The sequence below is a fragment of the Suricata suricatta genome, chromosome 2 (assembly GCF_006229205.1).
Source record: "Suricata suricatta isolate VVHF042 chromosome 2, meerkat_22Aug2017_6uvM2_HiC, whole genome shotgun sequence".
Lineage (NCBI taxonomy): Eukaryota > Metazoa > Chordata > Mammalia > Carnivora > Herpestidae > Suricata > Suricata suricatta.
The window spans coordinates 181,512,261-181,528,759 of record NC_043701.1 but is presented as its reverse complement, the minus strand read 5'-3'; the positions used below and the strand labels follow the sequence as shown (position 1 = coordinate 181,528,759).

General features: G+C 46.0%; 1 protein-coding gene across 1 annotated transcript in view; it reads right to left on the bottom strand.

Moving 5' to 3' along the window:
• The window catches only part of DOCK1 (dedicator of cytokinesis 1), a 435,479-nt gene that overhangs the window by 418,281 nt on the left and 699 nt on the right, over positions 1 to 16,499 (bottom strand). The window contains exons 2-9 of the mRNA XM_029920619.1: positions 16,283 to 16,379; positions 13,832 to 13,980; positions 9,189 to 9,324; positions 7,959 to 8,116; positions 6,718 to 6,799; positions 6,166 to 6,301; positions 3,451 to 3,523; positions 283 to 425 (exon numbers count right to left, since the gene is read on the bottom strand). Of these exons, the coding sequence (XP_029776479.1) occupies positions 283 to 425; positions 3,451 to 3,523; positions 6,166 to 6,301; positions 6,718 to 6,799; positions 7,959 to 8,116; positions 9,189 to 9,324; positions 13,832 to 13,980; positions 16,283 to 16,379 (974 nt within the window). The remainder of the gene's footprint in view (positions 1 to 282; positions 426 to 3,450; positions 3,524 to 6,165; positions 6,302 to 6,717; positions 6,800 to 7,958; positions 8,117 to 9,188; positions 9,325 to 13,831; positions 13,981 to 16,282; positions 16,380 to 16,499) is intronic.

Genomic DNA, 16,499 nt, shown 5'->3' with positions numbered 1-16,499 from the left:
TGGCTCTCAGCAATGCTTACAAGGTGATCAGCAAAAAAACCTTCATACACTGTACATACACTGTACATACACTGTACAAGTACATCCTTCTCCAACACGGCCAAAAGCATCACGCTCACCCTCATCACCATCACCAGCATCACCATCGTCACCACCACCATCATCACCATCACCACCATCATCACCATCACCATCACGAAACTAAAATGCAAACCATACAGCATTATCCCAAGTTCATGCAATAAACAAACATTTGTAGAAACAAAACAATAGGATACATACCCTGGCCCTTGTGGTTGACTTCTTTGGCAGCAATGACTTTGTTTATAACAGTCTGAAGGAAGTCATTCTCCCCCGCCACCCTGGGTGAAAAACGGGATGACATGTTCAGCGGCTTGTGTCGAATGGCGTCGTCCAACGCGAGCCTGGAGGGCACGGGACGACCAAGACCACAGGAGACAAAGGGGCACAGAGACCCAGAGGTCACAGTAACAAGGGAACACAAGAGATCATCGTCACCGAGTGCGAGTCATCATGAGTCAACGCACGACAAAGGACAGGATAGGTGACAAGAGAGACAGGGAAGAGCATTGATCAGGAAAATGCTGAAACACAAGAGAAGTAAAGCAAATGAGGTCAACCCCATCCCCAGGAAACTAACATCCACCAAGCCTCCACTCCATTTCTACCAGATACTTATTTTTAAAAGGGAATTCTCTGAAAATAATGTGGATAGCATTTCATCGCAAGGAATGTTTACATCCATTTCTTCAATTTGAGTCCTTTGTGACCATAACTTGGGTGAGGGGCAGGTGGTTTGAAGGGAAAGGCAAAATCAAGACCAAAAAATGATCCCTACAGTCTAAGTGCCTGGGGAACTTGGGTGTAACCACCCCACTGCATCAGACTATGCACCCAGTGTGGCCTCGGAGAATTAAGTATGAAAGGAATAGCACAATTTTTAGGGAACATAACTACCATGTCTGAAAAGTGACACTGTGATGCACCACCGTTTGGGGGCCCCATGGGTCGTGAGTCTTTAACAGAAGCTACGCTAGGACCGAGAGGTAAGTACAAACAGGCAACATGTGCAAAGAGAAACACCATGTAGCACAGCAAAGCACAATATGCAATGAGCAAGAAAACACACGTCATGTACATAATGTTTAAAATCATTTCCAGAACCAAGGACAAGTGTTATTCACCACTTGAGCCCACATTACTCAAGAGAGCTGAGGACTTTTAATTTACTTCACCAAGTTAAAAGAGAGAGAGAGAAAGATGTACACTGTGCTCCCTTCCCTAAAACTTACCCTGTGATATAATAAATCAGTTTTAATGGAGCAAAAAACGGTTTCATTAGCATGGCATTTCCCACAGAACTAGTTTCACTGCTTATTTTGCTATTAAAATCACGCTGCTCTTTTGTTTCAAACACCAGAAATATTAATCTGTGGATTAGTCTTCCTTTAGTGGGGCAAGGAGTCACAAATTACAGCAAGAGCTGAACATGTAATAATATTTCTTAAAAAGGGTGTTTCGCTGTAAGACAGGAAAAGATGGCGGCCACATGGTCATAACACGTCCCAGTGAAATTTAGACAGTGAGTTTTCAACTAATACCCCCCTAACTTTTCAAACAATGACACACAGTGTTTTTTTTCCTTGACTTTTCCCAGAAGACACTAGCAGGCGGCAGGTAATTTCAACTCGGTGGTACATGGGGGCATTGAGCAAATCTGGGGTCTAATATATAAAACAGCATTCCAATGGGCTGCACTATTTCTCATGGGCAAAGGCAGCCAGCTTCATAGTATCATTTTATAAGGGAATATTTTATTTATTACAATATCTGCCTATGTTCAAAGATGATGTTTCCCCTGTTTACTGAGGAAACTTCCAGATTCCGCACAACCATGCTTCGTCTGTACCTCACTGGATGGGACTCCAAGGCGGCACTATCCCACAGGACGCTCTGTGGTGGTGGGAATGTTCTAGACCTGCGCTGCCAAGTACAGTAGCCACTGGCTGCCGGTGGTACTGGACACTAAATGGGATGAATGTGATGAAAGAAATATTTTGTTTGATTTATTCTTCACTAATTGAAGTAGCCACAGGTAGCTCGTGGTCGCCATATTGGACAGAAGGGTGACTCTAAAGGAATGAAGCCACAAAGGACTGTTGCCTCCCGTTGGGTGTGGTGAAAACCCAGTTCCAGCTGGTCAATGCAGGGTTTCCTGTTATTCCCACCCCCGGGAAGGTGCAACACTTCCCACTGAGCCGGGCTTTAGGACGCTGTCCGACTAGATCGCCTGCCGGCAAAGAAAACCATTCTAATCCCATCTTGGACAAGCAGTTCTCAAGCCCGGGGCTGGGTGGGGGGATCTGTCACACAGGAGCGGGTGGCGTAAAGGGAAGTCCAACTCCTAGCTCCTCTCCACCGTGTCCCCAAAGAGCGTCTTTCAGCGACCTTCCGAGCGCCACCAGCCTCCAAACCTCCTCAGCCAACACCTGAATGCAAAGTAAACTTTCTAAAATAAAATTCCTTTCAAGCCTAGAACCACTTAAGTCAGAACAGAAATAAGGAGAAACAGCACAAGGAGAGCACTGACAGGTCATCTAACACACCTCGTAGGCACTCTTCTCAGACCTCACGCCCCCATGAGGAGGCCGTCTCTTCTGATTAACCTAACCCCCTCGAATCCCTCGTTCTTTCTCTCCACAGCTGCGACGCAGAAGTGCCCGGTGAAGTAGCCACAGATCATTATGTAGCTACTCTCTTGCTTTAATCTCCAAGGAAAGTAACGCCAATTCTTTCGACCTTTTCCACAGGATCAACCTTCCATTCAGAGAATCAATTTAACAAATCTCCTCCAAATGTTTGCCAAGCCTCCCACACCTCTGCACACACTTGGCTTCAGAGCTACGATAAACCCTCAGAAAGGGGAGCACAGACTCGGCCCACTCGGAGCGGCAACAGAGACAGAAAGTCGGCAGCATGATTATTTGCTTCAAGGGTTATTTCTCGTTTTACGAAAGAATCCGTCGTTATTTTGTTTGGTTCTGTTTTAAAAATGGCAGCCTCCCGTGATGAATGCAGAAGTGCTGTATTCTGAATATGTGACTCGCTCCTAGAAGAAATGAATTACGTAAAGAAACATTCCCGCTCACGGTGGACTGGGAATTTTGCGTGTCCTGTGTGACAAGGTGATTCCCCTGAATCACCCAGAAAATCTTCTTCGTGCAAGGCCATAAAGCACGGTGGACCCAAGAATCGTGGGGCAAGAAAAATGCCACGCACCACCGTGGTGTCCCCACGAGTTTTTCATTATTACGAAATAATCGATCTCTATTTGTGCTGAATTTATAAACCTAACTTTGAAGAGAATTATTACAAACACGTGTTTTCCATCTGGTATCTGGCTAAGCGCGCTGACTGCTCCATACTTACGGCTGGAAGGGGATGAAATGCTGCTTATCTTCGTCATCTACTTTTCCATTTATTATATCTGTTACATCCATCACTGGGGACGAGAAAAAACAGGGATCGTTTTAAGTGCTATAATCAGAGAAAACAAACAAACAAAGCAACATCTGATTGTCTTCTGGCCAACAGCGGCATAAACCACATGGTGGCATTTTTTTTCATATTCAAGTTCAGAGTGTTTCCATGTTTCAAAGAAAAATGAAGTCATCTGAGAACACAGGCCCAAACGGGGCTGGGGCCCAAACGGCAGAGTTCTGCTCAATAAATTCCGTTGCCCAGGATCCAACTTGATGCTCTGGAGCTGCCCCATCCAAACGAACGCTGAGTGATGATGGAATGTTCCAGAACTTTTTTTTTTTTTTAACTTTTATTTCATTCATAAAAGCCACACGTGGCAAGGGCTGACCACGCTGGTGGGCCCTGCTCTGGGGCGCCCGGAAGTTCTTGCACTTCCCCCGAGAGGAAACCACAGTAATAAAGTAGCTGCCGTCCGTGTACCCGCCCCCTGCCAGCACCTGGGGACACTATTTCTAAGGGACTTTCGACAGCTAATCCTCACAATCACCGACTGCACAACTGAGGAAATGGAGACTCCAGAACACAAATGAACGACCTGGCCCAAAGTCAGAGAGCTAGAAAGACTTCGATGCTCAAACTCTGACCAACGCAGCCAGAGATAGACGCCCCGCAACAGCCGCAGGTGCTTTCCCTGTCTCTGCTCCACCGCCACGCTGGACCCCCGGTCAGCGAGCGGCCTGGCTCATGTATTTTCTCTTCACAGTCCCTTCCCGGAGGACTACAACCATATACTAAAAATGGGGACAATTCCCATTTCTACCATTCAGGGCCTACAAGACAGCTCCACTCAGTGACGCCTGTCCCAAGCCCCGAATGAGCAGGCTGTGACAGCAGAGACCTCGTCCCCACATCGCTGGCCTGTACCAAGGAGGCGCCCGCTCTGCTCGGGGCTTTGGTACAACCCCAGCTACACGGAATTACGAATGACTTATGTTTTACTTACGCTTTTTATCTTTTCGTAAGTTCTATATCACTTTTACACTACATGACAAAAGAAACACGACATAGTATTTCCCACAGAAGGCTAAGAACCGTAGGCTTAAAGGTCCACGAACACATCGCTCACCCGGGCTCTGTCAACACAAACATGCAGAAGTTATTCTAGATAAAATCTTAAAATTAAGTTCCAAGTGGGAACTGAGGTTGCACAGGTATGAGCAGCTGCTGATTACCAAAAAGGTGATGGACCTTCCAGGTGGAGAAGGGTCCTTTCTTAACCAGAAAGAGAACAGGCGGTCAGAGGGTGTCCTGAGCAGGGCAGAGGTGCCCCACTGGGTGTGCCGAACGCCACGTGTCGAGGGAGGCAAGGCAGTCTGAGGGCAGCGTCCCACTGGGCGCGTCATGGCCCGCAGCGGCTCACAGGTGATTTGGTTAAAGAAGGAAGTCAAATCTAATTGGCAGGTTGTGGGGCCTGGACAAGAATATATATACATACATATATACACACACATATATGTATATATACATATATACACACACATATACACACACACATATGTATATATACATATATACACATGCATATATACACACACACATATATATACATACACACACATACACACACACACATATATACACGCATACACACACATATGTATCTATACATACATATATACACACACATACACACACACATATACACACATATACACACACATATATGTATATATACATACATATATACACACACATGTATATACACACACACATATATACACACACACACACACACAATACTTTTTTTAAGGTTATTTATTTATTTAGAGGGAGAGACAGCACACATGCGGTGGGAGGAAAGGGGGCAAAGAAAGAGAGAGAGACAGAAAGAGAGAATCCCAAGCATACTATGTACTGTCAGCAAAGAGCCCCATGCAGGCCTTGAACTCACAAACCAAGAGCCGGAATCAAGAGTTGGACACTTAACCACTGAGCCACACCCCCCCGTGCCCAAGAACATATTCTTTACTAGTGCCCCAGACCGTTCTCAAACACGGTTAGGGCTGAGAATCACTCTGTTAAAATATTTAACCTCCTGCACCAAAAAGATACCGCTTCCTTCATCTCTCCCCCAAAAGACAGGGGACACCCTCACCCTTCCCTTAGCAGAGGTGAGTACTCAATCCCTTTTCTCAAGCTGTCACCAAAAGAACAGAACACAAATACTGAGGACAGAGGGGATCTATTTCAAGGGAAGTGTGTCCTCCCCATGCCCTGGGCTCCTGCTACCCCTTCAACGCTTTGATTATTCACTGCCAATCTCCTCCTGAATCAATCAATCACCAACTCTGGAAACCCTGGAACCATCGAATGACTGGCTTTCCTCCAGGCCGAGCATGTGGGTCAGGGTCTCTCTCCCTAAGGAGAAGTGATCGGCTTTCAAACCAAATATGTGATTTACACCGGAAACGCGCAGACTGAAGCACCGCGGGCTGCACGTCCGCAGAAACCACACAGAACAGAACTAAGGGATTTCTTTTCCTCTCTAGCAGAAGAGCTTATAAATCAAAGCAGTCCACTGTCCAATATTCAGCAGCGGCTCCTACTCAGGGCGAACGTGATGATCTTGAAACGCTACGGAAAAGCAGAGAAACGCATTACCGGCCACGCCGAAGGGCCGCCGCAGGCCCGAGGTCAGCTTCCTGGTGTTGTTGTCCCTCAGCTCCATGCGGCCCACTCGCACGATCTGACAGACAAAACTGATTTTGTCCCTCTTCAGGTCTTTGCTGCCGAGGTCCTGGAAATATTAATTTCCATAAATTATTTTGAGGGACCATTACTCAATGCAGGTGCAACTGAAACAGACAGTAAAAAGATGGATTGCCTCTCTTTTCTCTGACCAGTTTATAGCATTTTAATAAGTTATTCACATATCAAAAGGGAAGTGGATAACAATAGTCAATTAACGGTAAGCAAACTTCAGACACAAGTTTCAGAGCATGCTGGGGTAAATAAATCTCCATCATGGGGATCCTAAGGGAAGCTAGAGACCCCGAACAGCTCTGGAAAGGTCTTTTATTATCACGGAATTCACGCGGATTGCAGACGTTCCAAGGATCCATGCTCCGGTGTAGACACAAGTCAGAGGGAAGTCATTAAACATAATCACTGGAATGGTGACTGATTCAAATGAACCGCTTTGGGTGTACTTACAGTAAAAACAGCTCGCAAATTATGTAATCTGTCTATGTCTTTAGGCAATCCTGAACTTGACCAGCGAACCAGGTAGTTTTCACTTGAAAAAAAAAAAGAAAGAAAAGCAAATTCATTTTGACACCACACAGAAACCCACGTTGATTTATCGTTACCAGTACGTAGGTCCCCAATGCAGGTGGCTACATGAGCCAGAAATGTCAGACATGCCAGAGACACCTGCTTTTCCTTGAACTTGAAAGTCCCCACACAGGGGAACAGTCGAGAACAGGCAGTACAAAATCTCTGAGAGGCTGGGATTGTGCAATGGAACTCTATGCAAATGTCATTTCAAAGTTTACTATTTTAAGAGCATTATTTTATTTCGATTGACTATGATCTAAAATTCATTCATTTACAGGATAAAAGAAACCCTGCATGTCTGCTTCGGAGCCTAACGCAACCAAATATGCCGTACTGACAAACGGATTCCTATGACAGGACGAAACGGAGTCCATATCAGAAATGAGGATGAAATACACCCACTTGTGCTGTTTTTTGTCACATACTCACTTTTTAAATTTTGAATAACACAAATGAAGATATCTAACTTTTAAAGGTACGTGCATGTGTGCACACACACTTCACACATAATTTAAACCATAATTTTTCCATCTGGACAAAGAGAGAGTTATACTGAGAGACAAAAGCAAGAGGGAGAAAAAAGACCACATTAGAAATGACAGGGATGCCAAAGATGAGATTTATAATATTTTATTCAATGACTGTTCATCGGGAGCCTTTATGAAGCAGAGTATCTAGACACTATCTTCCAGCCAATCGTGTGGCAGAAATAACAGCAGGTCAAAGGTCCGAAAATGACATTCACAAAAGATAAAAGTTTGAAAAAGCAAGATTAAGACAAGAGTGATATTATTTGGAAGGGTCTAGAAACACAAAACCCGATGGAGACAACACAGGCAACAATGACCTCCATCTTTGGTTGCCACGTCCTTGAAACGTTTACAAGACAAAAACCCGTACGTTCTAACACCCACGTGCACGCAAGGGAGCTGAGCCTGGCCCCGAGCCCAGGCCGTGCCCTCACCCTGTCCCAAACAGCCCTGGGCTCAGCGGCAGGGGGCCGGGTGGCCAGCTGGTCTCCCCACTGTCTCTGAGACACCAAGACGTGTAGCGGTCTCCGAGCCACATTCCGAACATGGCCCAGAGAGGAAAGGCAGCCACGAGGGAACGTCACTGACCTGATGAATTTGGACTCCACAGGGTCATAAAGAGACATCAACACCTCAGCGTCTTCTCCGATTTTACAGACCACATTTTTGAGGTTGACAAACAAGGCCAGAGAAGGGGTAGAGGCGAACTTGGCTTGTCTGTTAATATCTATGTTCTGCTTTTGGGACTGTAGGCAGAAATAAAACCGAAAGCTGACATTAGCGGGGCGCCTGGGGGGCTCAGTCAGTTCAGCGGCCTCAACTCTTGATTTCAGCTCAGGTCATGATCTCACGGTTCATGAATTGGAGCCCCACATCGGGCTCTGCACAGACAGTGTGGAGCCTGCTTGGGATTCTCTATCTCCCTCTCCCTGCCCCTCCCCAATTCACGTGCACACGCACTCTCACTTTCTCATAATAAATAAGTAAACTTTAAAAAAAAAGAAAGTTGACATTAGCGACAGTCACCACAAACCCTGCGCTTTTTCTATTCACAGCAGAACAAAGAACTATGTATGACAGGTCAGCCTAACACAGCAAAGCCACTCTGCAGTCACCTCCTTGTCGCACTCAACACATGCGTGCCCCCAGTGCAGGTCACAACCCCTAACAGTCTGTGCCAAATACGGCCCTTCAGGTTACCCCAGCTTCTAGTCGGTGAATCACAGTGACGTTCACAGGCAAAGCTGCTTCATGTCTGCTTCTCCCGTTAGACCAAATCCTCTGAGGACACTCTGTCTTATTCATCATCAGGTCCTCGGTTTGTGGTACACAGCAGGTGCTCAATAAATACTTGCTGAATGAATGACTGATTCAATCCCTCAACTGACTTCGTAACACCGTTAAAGACCAAGAAAGATGCAGAAGATGAGTAAGACGTGTTTTCCCTGCCCTCATCAAGCTTAGAATATTCACTGCCCTGGCTCCTTTCAAAGAGGAAACGCAGAATCAAGTGTTGGCTCCCAGAAGATGAAAACACAAAGTCAATGTCATTGGATCCAGTCTCCCAAGACGAAGCACAGTGCGTACAACCCTCGCCCTCCCCCACCAAGGGATGAAATACTTCCTGGTCGTTAGCAGCATATTTCAACACTGGTTCCTTTCCATTCCTCCTGGTAGGAAATACACCGTAGAACTGTTCCGTTTTGGAGGTTTCTAGTGCAAATTCTGGGCTTCGCTGGTGTTTTATTAATGCTGAAAACTGTTACTGAGAAAAAGTACTCGCAATGTAAATGGCTCATTACAGAGACTTGAACTTACCTTTTCTTCTTGCAATCTTTCCTCCACCTGTTTAGAAGCGATTTCATGAGCTCTAAAGAGACTAATCGTGCTAGTCAGTTCTGGATCCAAAATGTTCCCGTCTTCATCTCTCACCACCAAGTCCAGATCAAGAATTCTAGAACAACAAGAATCCAGAGCTTTGTGGACACGAAACAAGGGCTTTGAATTCTCTGACACAACTTCAGTCCCAGCAAGTGGGCACAGTTGAAAACATCATAGAAAGTCAGGGTCACCCATAAATACTAGGAACATAAATCTGTAAGGACGCTTTCTTTACTTTAAAACATATTCCTTTGGAATAAAAAAAAATTACTCAGGGGCGCCTGGCTGGCTCAGTTAGTAGAGCATGTGACTCTTGATATTGAGGTTGTGAGTTTGAGCCCAATGTTGGGTACAGAGACTACTTAAAAAATAAAATCAGGGGTGCCTGGGTGGCTTAGTCAGTGAAGTGTCTGACTTCGGCTCAAGTCATGACCTCACGGTTGGGAAATCGACCCCCACGTTGGGCTCTGCACTGAGAGCATGGAGGCTGCTTGGGACTCTCTCTCTCCTGCTCTCTCTGTCTCTTCCTCCCCTGCTCCTGCTCTCTCTCTCTCTTTCTCTCAAAATAAGTAAACTTAAGAAAATAAATGAAAATAAAATCCTTAAAAAAATTATTCAAATTTTACTTCCTTTGAGTAGCGACTTTGTCTTCAAGTACAACATTTTACAGATCTGCATAGCTCAAATAAAGTGGTGATACTAATTAGTATATGAACAGCATGGACAGTTTAAAGCACACACACATGCTATATATATTTGGGGGAGGGGTATATCGAGTGTATAGTATGTATAGATAAACAGAGTGTATACAGGGTGTGTAGTTACGTATAGAGTGTACACACCTACATATTCGTGTGTGTGAGTGTCTGTGTGCATGTATGCAGTGACATACAATCCCATGCAACCAAATATTTAAAATTGCTGGTGGTGACATCATCACTGAGCTGGGGAGAAGAGGTAGGGAGGAGGAGCTGGGGCGAAGGCACACCCACCATTCTAGTAGGTTCTATCACACGGCTTTCCTTCTCCCTACCGTCTATTCTAATCCTGAAATTCGCTCACCAGCAGATCTTTGATAAAGATGTTCTACTGTGTTTCGACACCAAACATGTGGAAGTTACCCACAATCACATTAAGCAACATTCTGGCCAGATGGTTCGACGTAGTGGCCAACTTACAACACGAGCAGCATCTGTCTAATAAATCTGTCCATCCGTATCTGGAAATGTTTTTTGGCAACATTCTGTTTCCCCAAATCCAACCAAATTGTTAGGTGGTTCTTAGGACAATGTTTATTTAAAGAATAAACAAAGACATTACATAAAGAAAGAAACCAGGGGCTCCGCTACCGCGGAGTGCTCTGGCTTCCTTTGTAATAAGACATGAGGATCTTAACCACAGATGCCTGATACTTTGCCTCTGGGATTTTCTCCCTGCTATTAACAAGTCTATAGAAGCAGGGTTTTTTTTAACCATACAGCAAAGTAAAGAGTCTGCCGAAAGAAAGATAAATCTCAATTAGATAATGCCTTTAACAGGTACAATTTTAAGAGGAGAGGTGACTTGGAAATAAAGACTCCAACCAGACTAACTCATGCCTGACTTCTCTGAAGGTCACACACCGTAAAGCCGTAAAGGGGTCTGACACTGCACACCCGTCAGGTCTCCTCGCGAGGGGACGCTGGGCCGCCGCCCCTTGTGGAAGCCGATTACAAAGGCCTCGTGTTCCCCTTTATCCCCACTGAGCGAATCCACTGATGGCGAACCAGGACCAACTGGGCCACTCTGCAACATGAGGGTAAGCAGGCTTTTAAACAAATAGTCAGAGGCTTCTCGCTCTGCATGAAAACAGCCTAGTGGTTGCCCTGATTGTGGGGGGCCTCAGAAGGAACAGAAAGACGTTTTTTTAAAAGGCTTTTAGACTCCCATCAGTTGTCTCTGTGATGCACTTCACTAATGAAGAAAAGCCCCCTCTCTCCCCCAAACATCACTGCTCATCCCAGCCCTGAACCTGCCCCGTGGGAGGAGTGGGTGCGTGTGTGGGCGGGGCCGATGCTAATGAGATGGGGAGAATCCTTTCTTGTAAGGGCAGACCCAGTGCTGGTGCCTACCGGGCTACAGAGCATCAGGCTTTATAGGGCTGGGGGTAGGGGGGAGGTAGTCAGAGGAGCAGAGGCCCAGGCCATGTAGCAGCCCGCTGCACACAGCCTGTCATGTGCTCCTCGCCTCGTGCTGCCAAGACACAGGGTCAGACCCACCTCGCAAAGGAAGAAAAACCTAAACTCAGAGAAACATCCAGAAGAACCCTGAGCCTGGATTCCGAGCCAGAACCCTCTCATGGTGGAGTCTGTGCCCATTCTAGAACGTTCACGGAAACCGGGTGGGAAGCGGCTGGTCGGGGTCTTCCTCCTGCCAACTCTTCCGTATGTTTTTCTGAGCAACTGGGGCTCAGGCGGGCTCCGAATCCACAGGGAGCTTCCGGTAGGAAGGTGCGTTTTAGCCCAGCAAGAGGGCGGAAGACTGTCTTACTAAGGGCCGTATTTCCTCTCCAAGTACTAAGTTCTATTTGGAAACACTTCCTTGTGTAACCAGACTGTTCCGTGACATCATGTATTTTGGTTGCTCACCACAGCCAAACTAAGCAGGTGGTTCTGAACATAAGTTCAAAACACAATACTCCAAGAGAAAATAGAATCAAAGCTCCAAGAGTGTCATTTGTTTAAGCAGGTGCTTGTGAAATGGATTTCCCTAGCACCCTATGCTTAGAAGTCTCTAACTTTCCGGGGCAAGATGGGGGTGGGGAGAGGGGCGACCTTCTCATAAAGCCTTTTTTTTTTTTTTGGTTAATGTTTATTTTTGAGAGAGAGAAAGACAGAGCATGAGCAGGGGAAGGGGGGGAGAGCAAGGAAGACTCAGAACCTAAAGCAGGCTCCAGGCTCTGAGCTGTCAACACAGAGCCCGATGCAGGGCTCGAACCCACAAACTACAAATTCATGACCTGAGCCAAAATCGGACACTTAATCAACCGAGCCACCCAAGCGCTCCTCCTGTAGGATTTTTAATCCAAACACTCCATCTAACTAATAACGTTGCTCCTAAAAACTTTTCACACTTGAAAGGATGAAATGCTAGAAAACAAAATGATATTGTAATTCTGATTTTACAGAAAGGTTTTGTTTATCCCCAGGGCGCCCTTCAGCTGACCAGCTGGGGGCGGACCTCTCCCATTCTCTGAGCTTACCGTCCTGATGTGTAAAATGAGGGGCCTGGACCAACCCAGAAGTGCCCCAGTCTGCTTTCCGGCATGGTCTAATTCTATTTTTAAAAACTAAAATTTCCAGCCAGCATTCTAGATATTAGATATCAGAATCTTAAAGAGGGGGTCCCACAATTCTATATTTTAAAAGCTTTCCAAGCGATTCTGATAAGGGCCAGCATCTGGGAATCATGTTGACCAGATCATTTTCCAGGCTTCTCGAAGCTCCCACATTATAGCAACGGCCAAATATCACTGGATGGGAAAGGGCGCAGCCTCACGGCAGTTACAGACTTGGCAGCACCCGGAGGAAGGGACGCACGGCCGCCCAGCATCGGCGCCGCCAGCAAACTCTAGAGCCCACGGCGCTGTGGGGAGCGCGCACACGGCCGCTGAAGCATCCAAACACAACAGAGTGGAGGCTTGCTTTGGACGGGAACTTCTGCAAGAGTCATCTTTACAATACAGCAGACCATTTGTGGTTTATCTGAAATTCAGATGTAGCTGGCTCTATTTCTGTTTGTCCAACCTGTCCTCCCGGCACTGGTGCTAAGTCTCAAGGTGACCTGTGATGTCCCTTCCAGCTCTCAGAACTTGGGGTTCCACAAAGACACCTGGTGCTTGTTATTGCACAAAGTACCCCAACTACCATGAGCAGAAAATAAAAGTCCCTTGTCGGGGGAATCACGACAAGATCCTCAATGGGACTGAGAGACCACCCAGCCCCTGCTCCTGGGAAACAAGAATAAGATTCAACAATGACTCTGAAAACTCTCCATTTTTAGAATCCAATAGAAAACACCCTGGGGCGCCTGGGGGGCTCAGTCGGTTAAGCCTCTGACTTCGGCTCAGGTCAGATCTCACGTTCGTGGGTTCGAGCCCCACGTCAGGCTCTGTGCTGACAGCTCAAAGCCTGGAGCCTGCTTCTGGTTCTGTGTCTCCCTCTCTCTCTGCCCCTCCCCCTCTCATGCTCTGTCTCTCTCTGTATCAAAAATAAAAAATAAAATATAAACAAACAACAAAAAAAAGAGTTTAAAAAAAAAAGAAAATACCCTATCCTTTTTTTTTTTTTAAGATTTTTAAAGTAGTCTCTCCACCCAACACAGGGCTGGAACTCGGCCAAAATCAAGAGTCACATGCTCTATACCAACTGAGCCAGCCAGGTGCCCCCAAATCCCTACCCTTTCAAAAATGAACACGAGGCCATTATTTTGAGGTTAGAAATGTTTTTTTATGATAAAATGACCTTAGACTCCTCAAGGCTTACAGTAATGTTATTATATTGGATAATTTAAGCATGATATCATCTTCCAAATAAACAAACCTGTTTCCATAATCGATTTTGGCAGTGACCTTCTTCTTCAGTTCTTTGAGCTCATCCTGCGGCAGAGTTCCAGAAAGAATCTGCGATCGCCATTCAATAAGGTCATAGATCATGTGCCGCACGCTTCGAAACATCTCCCGGTTGTCTTGCTGTTCGGAGGGGAGAAAGTCACGTGTACAGCTTTGGCATAGAAAAGCACTGTGGGTTGTTTTTGGAATACACACATCGTGTATGCTTTATAAAATGCGATCTAAGTAATGTCAGGTTAAAAGATGTTTTTAGCATGAAACAGGAACACATCATATGGAGTTTGGCTCCTCGGAGGCACTAAAGGATCAAAAGGAGAAGTCGTAATCCACAATCCTCACTATTCCACCCAATCTTCCGAGCAGATGCCTCTGAATGAAGAGGTTCACCGCAGCAGGATCTGTCTACGAGCCCCAAAGCTAGCCCATGAGCTGCTCACACGTGGCCCGGGGATGGGCATCCCTTGAGGCGCCCCTGGAATCAGCACCCTGAGCTGTTCTCGGCACCCCAGGCAACTGCAGGGACAGCACCACCCTGGGCCCCCCAGGCCACTGCAGGGACAGCACCACCCTGGGCCCCCCAGGCCCTGTGCTTTCTTCAGAGCACGCAGGTTCCACAAGCCGTAAAATCCGAATCTGCAAGCTCTTGGTGCGTTTACAGCAAAAGGAAAACACACACAAGAAAAAAAAAATCACACTTTTATCACTATATACATATTCTGAAGGGTGTTTGTTGATGGTACAAAAAAAAGGCAAGAGTTCTGCAATGACCAAGATTACAATTCATCAAGAAAATTAGGGATTACGCTCCCATCCCTAAAAAGAAGCGGGTGGTCCTTTCTATAAAATCTAGGAGACCTTTCATCTGATAAAATTCTCAACATGGCCCCGATAAACATTAAAATTTGGCCACTGCTACTTTTTTAAATAACTGTGCTCTCCATAGCTGAACCTCTCATTCCCCGATTTCTAGTCCGTGACCTTCTTTCTCGGAATCCTAAGTCCCCCACTGCCAACCCGTCACAGACGATTCTGCACCCCACAAGCTACTCTTAATGTTAATCATCCTAACATTAATTTAAGTAACACCTAAATGGTCAAAAATAATGATTTATTCCACAAGTAGATTTGTTTCTTCTAATTCATTTTTCTAAAGCCTTATCAAGTATCTAAACTTCATAATATTGTGGGGACTTATCTACAACCACAGAGCACAGCAGGAAACAACTCCTACCAAAACGCTACCAGGGAAGTCCGTCCAGCTTTGTACAAATCCAACAATGCAAGTCCGCAAGGGACAAACCCACATTCCTAAAACGGAAACCAAGGTGACCTCCAGGCTTGCCTACCCGGGCCGTGAACTAGACCCAAGCCCACGAACGTACCCGTCAGCATCAGCCCCTGTTTGTTTTGCTGCCATATTTTTGTTTAAAAATTGCTAAGTTGAACATGAAACACCGACTACAAAATTGCTCAGATTTACACAAAACATTCATGGCTAACTTTACGCTTTTCGGTTTTTGAGAACATTTGATGACCAATTACTGCAACTGCTTATTACTGTGCATTTACAAGAAGCCACCGTATAATCAAAAACAGCAAGCCTGCCCAGAGAGCAGCTGTGGGACTTCTGCAAGTTTTCTGTGTTCCCAAGAAATCGATGCACTGACTTCTCTCCAGAGCCCTTGCTTTGTGCTGACAACATCAGCATATGAGAAATCAACACTCTGAAGAGAAATAGGGGCTTAACAAAAGGTAATCTTCTGCAAATATGAATGTATGTGCAAAGAAATGCCCCGAGGGAACAGGGAATGGAAGATGTCAGAGTCTCGACCTCCCCGCGTTAAGAAGGCTTTTTCCGTGACCAGAACTGGACAGCTGTTCACGGAGCCAGAATGTAAACGACTTCTCCACCTCTGTAACAGGCACAGTGGAGTCTAGAAGACGATGTAGTTTCACTCAAATGATAACAGACAGGCAATGGCAGAAAAAATAAACAGCAGTTGTTCTGTGCTGCATCCATAAAGAAGTACCCATTAAGGCTTAAAAGCAGATTTCAGTTTTCGTGACCAAAATATAAACGTTGAGGGTACATCAGTGCAGACTGCCTGACCCTGTTTTCCAGCCCTCACGCAGCCCGGCTCCCTTTCTAGCACAAGGAAGGTGAAATCCTTGGCCCTTCCCTTCTCCAATGCTGTGTCACAGCAAGCATGGCATTAAAAAGTGGGTCCAAGAGGACAGTGCCCCCCACCCACAGCACGGCCAGAATAATGGGCCACGTTGCTTTCTTTGCCCTGAGTAGGACTTAGTCCTTAGTTCTGCTTTGGAGGTTCCCAAGGAAAGGAAAATCATCCCATTGGTACAGCACGGTCCAAGAAGCCCATCCTCTGTTTTAAAGCTCAGATTCAACACCCCGTTTTCTCACCACGTAGAGCTGCCTCCAGATGGTGGACCACTCTCGGAGCGTCGTGGTGACTTCCTGTATGAGTGGGAGGTCTCCCGGGATGACCGTTTCGTGTTGCCTAAGGGAGAGCAGGAGAGGACAGCCAAGTTCACGGCTTCATTAAAGTCTACAAGTCGTTCCTTGTAAATTCCAAGTCGAGTCCACAGAATTAAATATTGAAGCAAATGGAGAGAAAGTA